At 48.7% G+C, this 13866-nt stretch overlaps 1 protein-coding gene and 1 non-coding gene across 2 annotated transcripts in view; one reads left to right on the forward strand and one right to left on the reverse strand.

Annotated features, from left to right (window-relative positions):
* Window positions 1-5238: 5238 nt before the first annotated feature.
* SLC39A4 (solute carrier family 39 member 4) overlaps window positions 5239-13866 on the reverse strand; it is a 41249-nt gene continuing 32621 nt past the window's right edge. Inside the window, exons 10-13 of the mRNA XM_063131375.1 lie at window positions 13391-13445; window positions 11475-11627; window positions 9408-9595; window positions 5239-7090 (exon numbers count right to left, since the gene is read on the reverse strand). Coding sequence (XP_062987445.1) covers window positions 6962-7090; window positions 9408-9595; window positions 11475-11627; window positions 13391-13445 — 525 coding nt within the window. The 3' untranslated portion in view covers window positions 5239-6961. The remainder of the gene's footprint in view (window positions 7091-9407; window positions 9596-11474; window positions 11628-13390; window positions 13446-13866) is intronic.
* Window positions 11886-11958, forward strand: TRNAR-CCG (transfer RNA arginine (anticodon CCG)). The gene has a single exon. It is a non-coding gene; the product is annotated as a tRNA-Arg (tRNA).

Consider the following 13866-nt stretch of genomic DNA (forward strand, 5'->3'; position numbering starts at 1 on the left):
GCCGGAGAGATGAACCACCCGCTAACAGTACCTCCGTCTTGTCTGGATTGAGTCTCAGTTTGTTAGCCCTCATCCAGTCCATTACCGTGCCCAGGCCCTGGTTCAGAACAGCCACTGCCTCACCTGGGTGTGATGAAAAGGAAAAGTAGAGCTGGGTATCATCCGCATATTGATGACACTTCAGCCTACATCTCCAGATAACCTCTCCCAGGGGCTTCATGTAAATGTTCAACAGCATAGGGGGTAAAATAGAGCCCTGTGGAAGCCATGGCCTAGGTGCCATGGCACAGAGCAATAATCCCCCAGCACTCTGCAAACCCCCACTGGGTGACACATAGAGAACATAAGAACATAAGACGTGCCCTGATGCTGGATCAGACCAAGGTTCCATCTAGTCCAGCACTCTGTTCACACAGGGGCCATCCAACCATCGGCCAGGGATGAACAAGCTGCAAGAAAGGCAAATGCTATTTTGGGCTGCATTAATAGAAGTAGAGCTTCCAAACCACGTGAGGTACTGGTTCCTCTCTATTCGGCCCTGGTTAGGCCTCATCTAGAGTATTGCGTCCAGTTCTGGGCTCCACAATTCAAGAAGGACGCAGACAAGCTGGAGCGTGTTCAGAGGAGGGCAGCCAGGATGATCAGGGGTCTGGAAACCAAGCCCTATGAAGAGAGACTGAAAGAACTGGGCATGTTTAGCCTGGAGAAGAGAAGATTGAGGGGAGACATGAGAGCACTCTTCAAATACTGAAAAGGTTGTCACACAGAGGAGGGCCAGGATCTCTTCTCGATCCTCCCAGAGTGCAGGACACGGAATAACGGGCTCAAGTTAAAGGAAGCCAGATTCCGGCTGGACATCAGGAAAAACTTCCTGACTGTTAGAGCAGTGCGACGGTGGAATCAGCTATCTAGGGAGGTTGTGGGCGCTCCCACACTAGAGGCCTTCCAGAGGCAGCTGGACAACCATCTGTCAGGGATGCTTTAGGGTGGATTCCTGCATTGAGCAGGGGGTTGGACTCGATGGCCTTGTAGGCCCCTTCCAACTCTGCTATTCTATGATTCTATGATTAAGCAGGACATGGTGCAACAGAACCCTCCCACCCATGTTCCCCAGCAACTGGTGCACACAGGCTTATTGCCTCGAATACTAGATAGAGCACACAACCATCAGGGCTAGTAGCCATTGATAGCCTTTGCCTCCAGGAATTTGTCCAACCCCCTTATGAAGCCGTAGAGGCAACAAAATGTTATTTTTGCCGCCCTCACTGCCCTTGGATATGCTGCAGCATAGGCACATACCAGCATTTGATTGCATCCACTAAGAGTTCTTCTCTACCTGCACTCAACCCAACTACTATTTTGTTTCCTCGCTCTCAGCTCCGCGGTATACAACACAGCGGTACAAGCTCTACTCCAGAGAGGGTACTCAGGGGCAATTGTGTCAAGCGCCCAGGTAATTTCTGCATTCCACAGATCAACCACGGTTTCGGGTAGAGAGCCAACCATATCATCCAGAAATCTCCCCAGAGATTGAGCAATCTGGCATTTAAGTTTAGGCCACCAGGCATCAGGGAAAAAACCAAACTAAGAACTGCAGGTCACCTCTTAGCTATACATGACTCAAAGGACCAGTATGGAAAAAAACAATGAATTGCGTCAAAGAGGACAATTTACAACAACAAAAAACTAGTGAAAATACAAGTGACTATTATGAGTGGTCAAAATGTTGTCTCCAGACTTGTATGAATTGGAAGCTTGAAATGCACACACTTTTATAGTTCACTTCAATTGCATAGAACCTTGTTTGAGAAATATTGAGAGTTATAATGAACAGAATTGGATCACGTTCTATGTGCAACTTGGGCACGGCACACCAGAACATTTCGGCCTCAAATGTTCTGCTCATATCAGAGATACAGGAAAATAGTTGACCAGACCAGAAAGTGAACATTAAATACAGTGAGTAGGGTTCCTGGTCTGTTTCTGGTCAAGTAGATGTATTGGTATCTGTGACCTTAGCTAGACCTAAGGTTTATCCCAGGGTCGTCCCCGGGTCTTCCCTGCCTGCTCCTGAGATCCCCTGTGTGTCATTTACATTTATTTATTTATTTATTTATTACATTTTTATACCGCCCAATAGCCGAAGCTCTCTGGGCGGTTCACAAAAATTAAAACCACAGTAAAACACCCAACAGTTTAAAACACAATTACGAAATACAGTATAAAAAGCGCAACCAGGATGAAACCACACAGCAAAGTTGATATAAGATTAAAATACAGAGTTAAAACAGTAAAATTTAAATGTAAGTTAAAATTAAGTGTTAAAATACTGAGTGAATAAAAAGGTCTTCAGCTGGCGACGAAAGCAGTACAGTGTAGGCGCCAGGCGGACCTCTCTGGGGAGCTCATTCCACAACCAGGGTGCCACAGCGGAGAAGGTCCTGCTCCTAGTAGCCACCTACCTCACTTCCTTTGGCAGGGGCTCACGGAGAAGGGCCCCTGTAGATGATCTTAAGGTCCGGGCAGGTACATATGGGAGGAGGCGTTCCTTCAAATAACCTGGCGCCAAACCGTTTAGGGCTTTAAACGTCAATACCAGCACTTTGAATTGGGCCCGGACCTGGACTGGCAGCCAATGAAGTTGTAAAAGGACTGGCGTAATGTGATCTCGCCGGCCAGTCCCTGTTAGTAAACGGGTTGCCCTGTTTTGTACCAGCTGAAGCTTCCGGACCGTTTTCAAAGGCAGCCCCACGTATAACGCATTGCAGTAATCCAAACGAGAGGTTATCAGAGCATGGATAACTGTAGCTAAGCTATCTCTGTCCAGATAAGGGCGCAGCTGGTATATCAGCCTGAGCTGATAAAAGGTGCTCTTTGCCACTGAGTTCACCTGTGCCTCAAGTGACAGTTCTGGATCCAAGAGCACCCCCAAACTACGGACCCGATCCTTTAGGGGGAGTGCAACCCCGTCCAGGACAGGGCAAACATCACCTCGCCGGAGAGATGAACCACCCGCTAACAGTACCTCCGTCTTGTCTGGATTGAGTTTTACATGAACAGGGATGACCCCGGGACGATCCCAGGATAAACCTTAGGTCTAGCTAAGGCCTGTAACACAGTTTGAGGGGAAACTGGAGATGGTCAGTCCATCACAGTTACCAGCTGCACCCTACAACACCATTAAAGATGCTCCTGAAATAAAGGTACCTATTCAAGCTGTAAGGCATCGGAGTGTCCCTTCATGATTAGGTGACAAAACCTTTGCATGTGCAACGTAAGAGGGAAGCTTGGAGGATGGCAACAAGGGAGAGGGCCTTTTCAGTGGTGGCCCCCCAATTATGGAATGATCTTCCTGATGAGGCTCGTCTGGCGCCAACATTGTTATCTTTTCGGCACCAGGCCAAGACTTTTCTCTTCTCCCAGGCATTTAACAGCATTTCACAACGCTAAGTTTGTTTTTTAACGGACCCCAGAACTGTTGTTTTAAATGGATACCGTTGTTTTTATACTGTTTATGTTTTTGATGGTTGAAATTTTGTACACTTTTTAATGTCCACTGTTTTTAACTTTTGTAAACCGCCCAGAGAGCTTCGGCTATGGAGCGATGTAATAAATCAAATAAGACCCCTGCAAGCTCAGACCAAAGGCCTCTCTACTCCAGGGGCCCTTCCACACGCCGTACTGAAGGCGTATGCATGCGCCCCAAGTACGACCCCAAAACGATAGTGTGGACTACAGCCAGAAGAGAAGGAGGAGGAGGAGGCTGGGGAATCCGGGCGCGTCCTTGCCGCCGCCGCCTCCCCGCCGGCCTCCTGCTGCCTGGGTAAGAGCGACCCGGGCCGGGTCGCTCTTACCCAGGCAGCAGGAGGCCGGCGGGGAGGCGGCGGCGGCAAGGACGCGTCCGGATTCCCACAAGCAGGACATGAGTGTAGTAACACACTCCTGCCCATGTCCTTCAGCCAACTGATAGACAGAGGCCTACTGCTTCTGGATCTGGACGTAATACATAGCCCTCATGAGTCTAGAGGCCAACAATAGCCTTATCCTCCATGAAATCGTATAATTTAAACCAGTGGTGTGGGTCGTGACCTAAAAGTGGGTCATGAGATCATGGCAAAATTGTTGCCGCAGTGTTGGGCAATTGTGAAAGTGGGTCCTAGGTTACAGGTTAGGAGTCCAAGGTGGGTCTCAGGTCTGGACCAGTTGAAGACCACTGATTTAAACCATCTAAGTTGGTGACCGACACTACATCTTGTGGTAGGAAATTCCATAGTTTAACTACGTGCTGTGAGAAGAAGTCCTTCCTGTTATCTGCCCTGAATCGCTCACCATTCAGTTTCATGGGATGAGTATTAAGAGAGGGAGAAAAATGTCTCCCTATCCACTTTCTCCACACCATGCTTGATTTTGCAACCTCTATCATGTCTCCCCTCATTCATCCTTTTACCAAGTTGAACAGTCACTGTTTTAACCTTCATACAGGAATTTCTCCAGACCATTGATAATTTTAGTTGCCTTTTTCTGCCTCTTTTCTAGCTCTACGATATCCTTTTTAAGGCGCAGTGATCAGAACTGTATACACTATTCCAAATGTGGTTATACCATAAATTTGTGTAATGGCAATAAAATATTGGCAATTTACTTTGCGATTCCTTTTCTTATTATGGCCAACATGGATTTTGCCTTTTTCATGGCAGCTGCACACTGGGTCGACATTTTAACTGAACTTCTCCAACACAATTCCAAGATCCCTTTCCTGGGCAGCAGCTGCCAGCTCAACACCCCAGCAGCATATATGTGGGATGAGGATTTTCTGCCCCGATGTGCATCACGTTACAGTTGCTTACCCTGAACTGCATCTGTCACCCTTTGGAGCTCTTCACAATCCCTTTTTGTTCTACAAACCCTAAATAATTTGGCTCATCAGCAAACCCAGCTGTGTCACTACACATCCCTAACTCCAGATCATTTATGGACATATCAGAAAGCTCCAGTCCCAATATAAAAGGTTGGGGAAACTGATGACAATGCTATATTTGTGCTATATCTGCATGGTCACTTTTCTTTAGGGTTTGGAGTTACCTTGTGTTTCTCCCATTTTATCCTCCAGTTTGTGGAGCCATCCAATTTGAAAATCGCCCCAGAGGCACGCTCTAGCTTGGACCGCTCCCACGTTTTCACCGTGATCCAATAACACAAGCAATACCAGGCCTGAAATGTTTAAAATGGCTAATTTTATTTCCCACTGATGAGGCATGATGCAACAGATCCCACACAAAGGAGACACAGGACCTTCTACCTATACCCATCAGTCTGCCCTGTGTGTATGACTGTCCTGGCGCTTGACACAGCGCAGGTGGGTGAGAGAGAGATCTGGGTTTGGAAAGCAGCTTGTGTTTCTCTGGAGAAAGGATCCCACGTGCAGAGAGAAGCAGAAGCTCCTGGATAAATTATTTGGAGCTTTGGTGGGGCATCATTGGGTTCAAGGCCACAGAACAGATTCCTTTTAAAGCACCAATGAAGGAGTATTAGAGTGCCGTGGAGCATATACAGAGTGTGTTTCCTTTACTAAAGAATATCCACAGCCGAGTTCCAGACACCTGGCATTTGGAGGGGGGAAAGAGACCTTCGAATCAATAGGTGCAGCTTCTAGGGTGATTAGAGATGCAGCAGAAACTGGCCACGGATTCATAGAATCGTAGAATAGCAGAGTTGGAAGGGGCCTACAAGGCCATCGAGTCCAACCCCCTGCTCAGTTCAGGAATCCACCTTCTGCTGATGAAGTTGCAATACATGGTGGGGCCAATTTCTCAAATGCAATGGATTGCATCAGTAAGCTGGATGTAGGAAGCTGTCTAAATTAACCATGGGTCCGCCCCACTCTACTGCCCATTATGAATAGTAGTGGGGTAAGAACATAAGAACATCAGAAGAGCCCAGAAGCTGGATCAGACCAAGGGTCCATCTAGTCCAGCACTCTGTTCACACACTGGCCAACCAGGGACCCACAAGCAGGACATGGTGCAGCAGCACCCTCCCACCCATGTTCCCCAGCAACTGATGTACACAGGCTTACTGCCTCAAATACTGGAGATAGCACACAACCATCAGGGCTAGCAGCCACTGATAGCCTTCTCCTGCAGGAATTTATCCAACCCCCTTTTGAAGCCATCCAGATTGGTGGCCATCACCACATCTTGTGGTAGTGAGTTCCATAATTTAACTATGCTCTGTGTGAAGAAGTACGGGCAATGGCCGTGCTGGCTGGAGAATGCTGGGAGTTGCAGTCCGACATATCTGGAGGGTACCAGGTCGAGGAAGGTTGTTCTAATTGCCCCCTCCTCAGCAGGTGTTGGCTTAAGAACTACTAAGGAACAAATATAAGTACGTGGGAGTCTTTTGTGAGTCTGCGGGCCTGATCCCAGGGTGTGGGAAGGGGGCTTCTCGAGCAATATTCTCTTGGAAAAGCAGGTCCTAGAGGGCGAAGGTCAGAGGCCGCCACACCTGGAAACCACTAACTGCCTTCTAGATTCTGCTTGGTGAGGAATTGAACTGACCTGGACTGCCCAGGAGCAGAAATGGGTGTCTGCAAGGAGGCGAGGGTTGGTGAAGTGCACAGGTGTCCTAGGCTTCCAGGAGTGGGGGGACGATGACGACGACGTGTGTGAGAAGAGCCATAATAAATACAATAAATAGAAATGGGGGAAGAGGCGGTATGGACGTGCTGTGTACAAGGGTGTCTGCCTGCCACCCCAGGCTTCTCTGGACGCCCCGAGGTCTGGTTCAGAGGCTGATCCCGGAGTCTGAATCTGCCTCTCCTGGTGCTGCACCCCTTTTCTCCAGTCTCTGGTAAAGCACATTCTGGACCTTGCCATCATGCCCACAGGCGGGTCACAAGAGGCTCTGCTGCCTCCCGGGTCAGCAAGAGGTGCCGACCCCTGTCCAGGCAAGAGCGGTCTGCTCAGACATTGATCTTCTCCTCAAAGAGCGAGAGCAGAAGCAGGATGGCCCAGCCGGACAACAAGCCCACGTTCTGCAGGCCAAAGAGCAGCCAAGGTCGCTTGTCCTTCGCGTTCATCAAGGCCGGGAGCTGCGACAAAGACACACAGAGAGACAGAGAGACAGAGAGAGAGCACAGACAGGGGTTGGCAATGGCCCACAAAGATTATAGGCTCACCAATTCATCTATCTATCGATCTATCGATCTATCTATTACGTTTCTATACATCCCATTATCCAAAGCTCTTTTGGCAGTTTTCAAACCAAACAAAACTACAAAATACAGTAATAGAGTAAAAACCAAAAGTCTAAAAAGCCTGGGAAAATAGGAAGAGCAGAGTGTAGCTGCCCGTTGAGCCTCTCTGGGGAGGGTATTCAACAGCCAGGGTGCCAGCACTGAAAAGGCCCTTTGCTTGATAAGAAAAATCCTTTCCTCATTCAAAGGGGCACCCAGAAAAGGGCCTCTGAGGACAATCTTTGTGTTTGGGCAGGTATATATGGAAAGAGACAGTTTTTCATACCTCTTGCGTCCCTGATTGAACCTAAAGTTTTCCTCTGTGCCTTTCATGAATGTCCCCCTCCTGCTGCTGCACTTCTGAATTTTCCCACAGCTGTCACACATGGTCGCATAAGACTGTCTATGAAGCTGATGTAAAACCAATTTAACAGTCATGGCTTTAAAAGTCTAGATTCCGCCCCCCCCCCCCCCGAAATATCTGTGGCCTTAATTACTATTGGGGGGTTCACTCAAAGCCAATTGTGCGACAAGCTGAAATTTAGCAAGTGAAGATTTCCCCAGCACGCAGTGCCCTGAGGGTAAACACGTCACCTGCTGAATTACCTTGCTTGGGACAGCTATTAAAAGCACAGGATCCCTGGCCAAAAAAAAAAGTTTGCAGACTTCCATGGCTTTCCCCAAATAATCCTGGGAATTATAGTTTGGTGAGGATGCTGAGAATTTACTAGAGTTCCCTGTTTATTAATTTTCAATATTTATCATAGAATCATAGAATAGCAGAGTTGGAAGGGGCCTACAAGGCCATCGAGTCCAACCCCCTGCTCAAAGCAGGAATCCACCCTAAAGCATCCCTGACAGATGCTTGTCCAGCTGCCTCTTGAAGGCCTCTAGTGTGGGAGAGGCCACAACCTCCCTAGGTAACTAATTCCATTGTCGTACTGCTCTAACAGTCAGGAAGTTTTTCCTGGAATCTGGCTTCCTTTAACTTGAGCCCGTTATTCCATGTCCTGCACTCTGGGAAGATCGAGAAGAGATCCTGGCCCTCCTCTGTGTGACAACCTTTTAAGTATTTGAAGAGTGCTATCATGTCTCCCCTCCATCTTCTCTTCTCCAGGCTAAACATGCCCAGTTCTTTCAGTCTCTCTTCATAGGGCTTTGTTTCTAGACCTCTGATCATCCTGGTTGCCCTCTTCTGAACACGCTCCAGCTTGTCTGCGTCCTTCTTGAATTGTGGAGCCCAGAACTGGACGCAATACTCTAGATGAGGCCTAACCAGGGCTGAATAGAGAGGAATCAGTACCTCACGTGATTTGGAAGCTATACTTCTATTAATGCAGCCCAAAATAGCATTTGCCTTTCTTGCAGCCATATCGCACTGTTGGCTCATATTCAGCTTGTGATCTACAACTAGGTGACCAACTGTCAGGATTTCCCCGGATTTGTCCTGGTTTTTGTTCTTTCCATGGTGTCAGGGGGGATTTTCTATAATTTTCAATAATGTCCTGGAATGATACACCTTCCTCTTTAAGGCTGCCATTAGCATGGCAGGAGGGAATGACATGCTTTCTTGAGGCACATCATTCCCCCACCCCGAGCTCCAATTGAGGTCTTAAAGGGGAAAGTGGGTCATTCGTGGACATTATAGAAAAGGCCGCAATTGGAGTGGATGGTGGGGGTGCAGAATGAAATCCTTTCCCCTCCTCCACTCCAATCGGGTTCTTTAAGGTGGCGGGGGAATAACGTACTTTCTGCAGGACTCAGAAAGCTGCTTCCCCACACACACACTAGGTGTCCTCTTTTTTGGTTTCCCAAATATGGTCAACAATTCCAAGATCTTTCTCGTTTGTAGTATTGCTGAGCCAAGTGTCCCTCATCTTGTAACTGTGCATTTGGTTTCTATTCCCTAACTGTAGAACTTGGCATTTATCCCTATTAAATTTCATTCTGTTGTTTTCAGCCCAGCACTCCAGCCTATCAAGATCACTTTGAAGTTTGTTTCTGTCTTCCAGGGTATTAGCTATCCCACCCAATTTTGTGTCATCTGTTATATCCCACGTCACGAAGAGTCGGAAGCAAATGAACGAATAAACAACAAAATGAGGTTGCAGATATACCCACTGGGTGACTCGCCTCCGATGCTGGGACACGGGGTGGGGAGTCCATTACTCACCATATCACACAGTGCCACGTAAAGGAAAAGGCCCGTGGCCACGGTAAAGATCCACGCTTCAAACTCCTCTCCAGTGCTCACAGAGAGTGCAATGTAGAGGCCGATGAAGGCCGTGAGGGCGCTCACAAAGTTCAGCAGCAACGCCCGCTTGACGCTCAGCCCCGCGTGCAGCAGCGCAGCAAAGTCTCCTGCAAAGGTGAGAAGAGAGCCACAAATAAGTCCTCGCTCAGGACTCACACGACACCCCCAGTGAGAATATCATATGGGCCGTGCTGGGTCAGAATAAGGAGGCCTCTCTAGTCCAACTTTCTGCTCCCACAAGATGCCCCATTAGGAGGCCCGCAAGGAGGACGTGAGTGCAACAGCAGCACCCTCCCACTCAACAGCAATCAGTATGGAGAGGTATACTGCCCCGGTCCCTGGAGGTTCTATACAGCCACCCTGATTAGTAGCCATTCATAGCCTTCTCCTTCATGAACTCTTTGGTTGCTGATTCCCCAACTTCAGGGATACACACTGTGGTCTTGGAATCTGGGGCTAGACATGGGACGCCTGCTTTAATATCCCTGCTCAAGGATGAAGCTCACTCAGCATCCAAGGTCCCTCATTCTAGAAGAGGCCTGATCAGAAAGCTGTCAGGACCCACTGTGAGCCCGGGCCGTGGGGAGCAAATAAGCAAAAACCGGTGCATTGTTTACTACTATATTTCCAGCGTTTTGCTGTTGTTGTTTTAACTCTTGTATATTGCTTTCAGTGTTGTTGTTTTTAAGTGTTTTTTTTTACCTTTAAAGCCCTACATGATTTGGGTCCAGGTTACTTGAGGGGTCACCCACTCCTGTACAATCTGCCCCACGCACTCAGGTCCGAAGAATTTACTACAGTCTGCCAAAAATGGGCTGACAACTGTTACCCAGAGGACCTTCTCTTCTGCCGCTCCCAGACTGTGGAATGGCCTGCCGGAGGACATTCATCAACTTAACAGTCTTTCTGAATTTAAGAAAGCTACAAAGACTGTTCTCTTCTGGCAGGCCTACCCTGCTGAATTTTAAAATGTGTGGCTGTTATTTTAATAACAAATTCATTTTATATGGCTTGGGACCGCAATACCTGATGGAACGCCTCTCCCGACATGAACCTACCCATACACTGTGCTCCACATCTAAGGTCCTCCTCCGAGTGCCTACTCCAGGGGAAGCTCGGAGGATGGCAATAAGGGAGAGAGCCTTTTCGGTGGTGGCCCCCCCAATTATGGAATGATCTCCCTGATGAGGCTCGCCTGGCGCCAACATTGTTATCTTTCAGGCACCAGGTCAAGACTTTTCTCTTCTCCCAGGCATTTAACAGCATTTAACAACACTAAGTTTGTTTTTTAACGGACCCCAGAACTGTTGTTTTTAAATTCTGCTTCCTGACTTGGAGCTGAGCAGAAGCAGGGAAGAGCAGGATACGGAATAATGGGCTCAAGTTACAGGAAGCCAGATTCCAGCTGGACATCAGGAAAAATTTCCTGCCTGTTAGAGCAGCACGACAATGGAATCAGTTACCTAGGGAGGTTGTGGGCTCTCCCACACTAGAGGCGTTCAAGAGGCAGCTGGACAACCACCTGTCAGGGATGTTTTAGGGTGGATTCCTGCCTTGAGCAGGGGGTTGGACTCGATGGCCTTGTAGACCTCTTCCAACTCTGCTATTCTATGATTCTATGATTCCGACAAGGACAAAACGCGGCTCCTCTGCGTATGTTAATGCAGGCAATAAAAGCTCTCCCTTGACAAGCACGTGCCTGAAGTCTCGCTAAGCAAGGGCTAAAAACGGGCCAGGTGCTGAACCCTCCCCTGCCCTCTGCTGCCTGAGCCTAGAAATCCATCCAGGTGAAGTTTGGTGCTGGTCATGCGACTCGTGTGCTTCTCCTTGGTGGTGGTGATGGGGAAGGTCACTCACAGCTGGGCTCAAGCTCCTGAGATGCGCCCGCTTCCGCCTCGCCACTCACCCCCAGGCCCCCTGCCCTCCCTGCTACTGGCATGAAAAGACCCAACTCCGGCAGCCGCTGACACGCTCGCGGTGCCCCACCTAGCTCATGGGGCAGTTCGTGGCACAAGACCGCCAGCGAGGTGGCCAGCCCTGTCTTCCAGGAGGAGGAGAAGGCGGCGCCAATGGCCAGCCCATCGGCAAAGTTGTGGATGGCGTCTCCGATGGTGATCATGTACGGCAGCATGCGGAGCTCTGCGGGGAAAAGACAGGGCAGGGTGTCACTGCATGCGGAGTGATGACCTTGGCCTCATTTCTTTTCCCTTCCCTGCCAGCTGCCTTGTATCCCGGCGGCTTGGCGGAACAGATGACATTAGCAAACTGCTTCTGGAAAGCAGAGGCCAGACACGTCCTGAGCTGTCAGTAACCCCACGCAGGGCCCCTGGGGCTAGGAATTCAATCAGTAATACAATACACCATTTGTTCCATCGACTAAAGGGGTGTGTCAGCAGTGGCCCAGTGGCCTAATGGATAAGGCATCAGCCTCCGGAGCTGGGGATTGTGGGTTCAAGTCCCACCTGGGTCGGTGTGCTTTTTGTTTTTGAGTACCTTTTCCAAAAGGAGGCAAAGGCATAGGCAGGAAAGAGCAGAGAACTTCAGATAAGGGAAGTATAGCTTCCAAATCACGTGAGGTCCTGGTTCCTCTCTATTCAGCCCTGGTTAGGCCTCATCTAGAGTATTGCGTCCAGTTCTGGGCTCCACAATTCAAGAAGGACGCAGACAAGCTGGAGCGTGTTCAAAGGAGGGCAACCAGGATGATCAGGGGTCTGGAAGCAAAGTCCTATGAATAGGGTGACCATATGAAAAGGAGGACAGGGCTCCTGTATCTTTAACAGTTGTATTGAAAAGGGAATTTCAGCAGGTATCATTTGTATGTATGGAGAACCTGGTGAAATTCCCTCTTCACCACACCAGTTAAAGCTGCAGGTGCCCTGCCCTCTTTTAAATTTGGTCACTCTAGTATAGCTCCTGCAGCTTTAACTGTTGTGATGAAGATGGAATTTCACCAGGTTCTCCATATATCCAAATGACACCTGCTAAAATTCCCTTTTCTATGCAACTGTTAAAGATACAGGAGCCCTGTCCTCCTTTTCATATGGTCGCCCTACCTATGAAGAGAGACTGAAAGAACTGGGCATGTTTAGCCTGGAGAAGAGAAGGCTGAGGGGAGACATGAGAGCACTCTTCAGATACTTCAAAGGTTGTCACACAGAGGAGGGCCAGGATCTCTTCTCGATCCTCCCAGAGTGCAGGACACGGAATAATGGGCTCAAGTTAAAGGAAGCCAGATTCCAGCTAGACATCAGGAAAAACTTCCTGACTGTTATAGCAGTACGACAATGGAACCGGTGACCTAGGGAGGTTGTGGGCTCTCCCACACTAGAGGCATTCCAGAGGCAGCTGGACAACCCTCTGTCAGGGATGCTTTAGGGTGGATTCCTGCATTGAGCAGAGGGTTGGACTTGACGGCCTTCTAGGTCCCTTCCAACTTTGCTATTCTATGAAAGGGGTGGATTAGAGATTGCTGGTAAAAGAAGGAAGGTTAAATGAAGGACAGGCGTTCCAGAAAAGTTTGGTAGACCCTAATGAGACATCTTGGGCGAGGGAAGAAGCCAGACATCCTAGCAAAGGAGACCTGGGTGATCCAGTGGTTCTGGACCTGCAGTGTGAGACTCCCAAATCTAGGGACAAACACATTTTCCCTTGAACTGGAGGAGGACAAGGTTTCCGGCCCGCGAGATTGGGCTCATTAAGAGGGCAGAAGGCCGGCGCAGCTCCAAGCAACTGGTGGAAGAAATGGGGGGTTGGGGCAGGGGAGGGAGAGAGGGGATGGAAAATGCAATTGGATTTGATTGTCAGAAAGCTCGTGTCTTGCTCCTAGGGAAGCCATTTCATTGAAGCCTTCAGAAGGGTTAGGATGCCGGTACAATTGCTGAAGGCACAATGCCCCTCCTCACCCCGACTGGGCTTCTTCTTCTGCACCGGGCTGAAATCGGCCTCTTCCGTTGCCACCTGCAGGAAAGGACAAAAAGGCAGAACGGGAGAGTGAGCGGATGAGGCTCGCCTGGCGCCAACGCTGCTATCTTTCCGGCACCAGGTTAAGACTTACCTCTTTGCCCAAGCATATGGCGGCACATCTTAATCACCCACATGTTTAGTTTTTTAACGGTTTTTAATGCTTTATGTGTGTATGTTCTGTGTTTTAGAATTTTAAATTTTGTATACTCGTTTTAATCTTAATTTTAGAATTTCTATAAACCGCCCAGAGAGCCCTGGCTATGGGAGTGGTATAGAAGTGCAACAAATAAATAAATAAATAAATAAATAGAGAACAGGTGTGACATCCCTTCAGGTATTTGAAAAGTGCTATTATACCCCCCTTTAGTCTTCTCTTCCCAAAAGCTGAACATACCTAGATACTTCAATCTTTCTT

Source organism: Elgaria multicarinata, chromosome 7, assembly GCF_023053635.1.
Source record: "Elgaria multicarinata webbii isolate HBS135686 ecotype San Diego chromosome 7, rElgMul1.1.pri, whole genome shotgun sequence".
Classification (NCBI taxonomy): domain Eukaryota; kingdom Metazoa; phylum Chordata; class Lepidosauria; order Squamata; family Anguidae; genus Elgaria; species Elgaria multicarinata.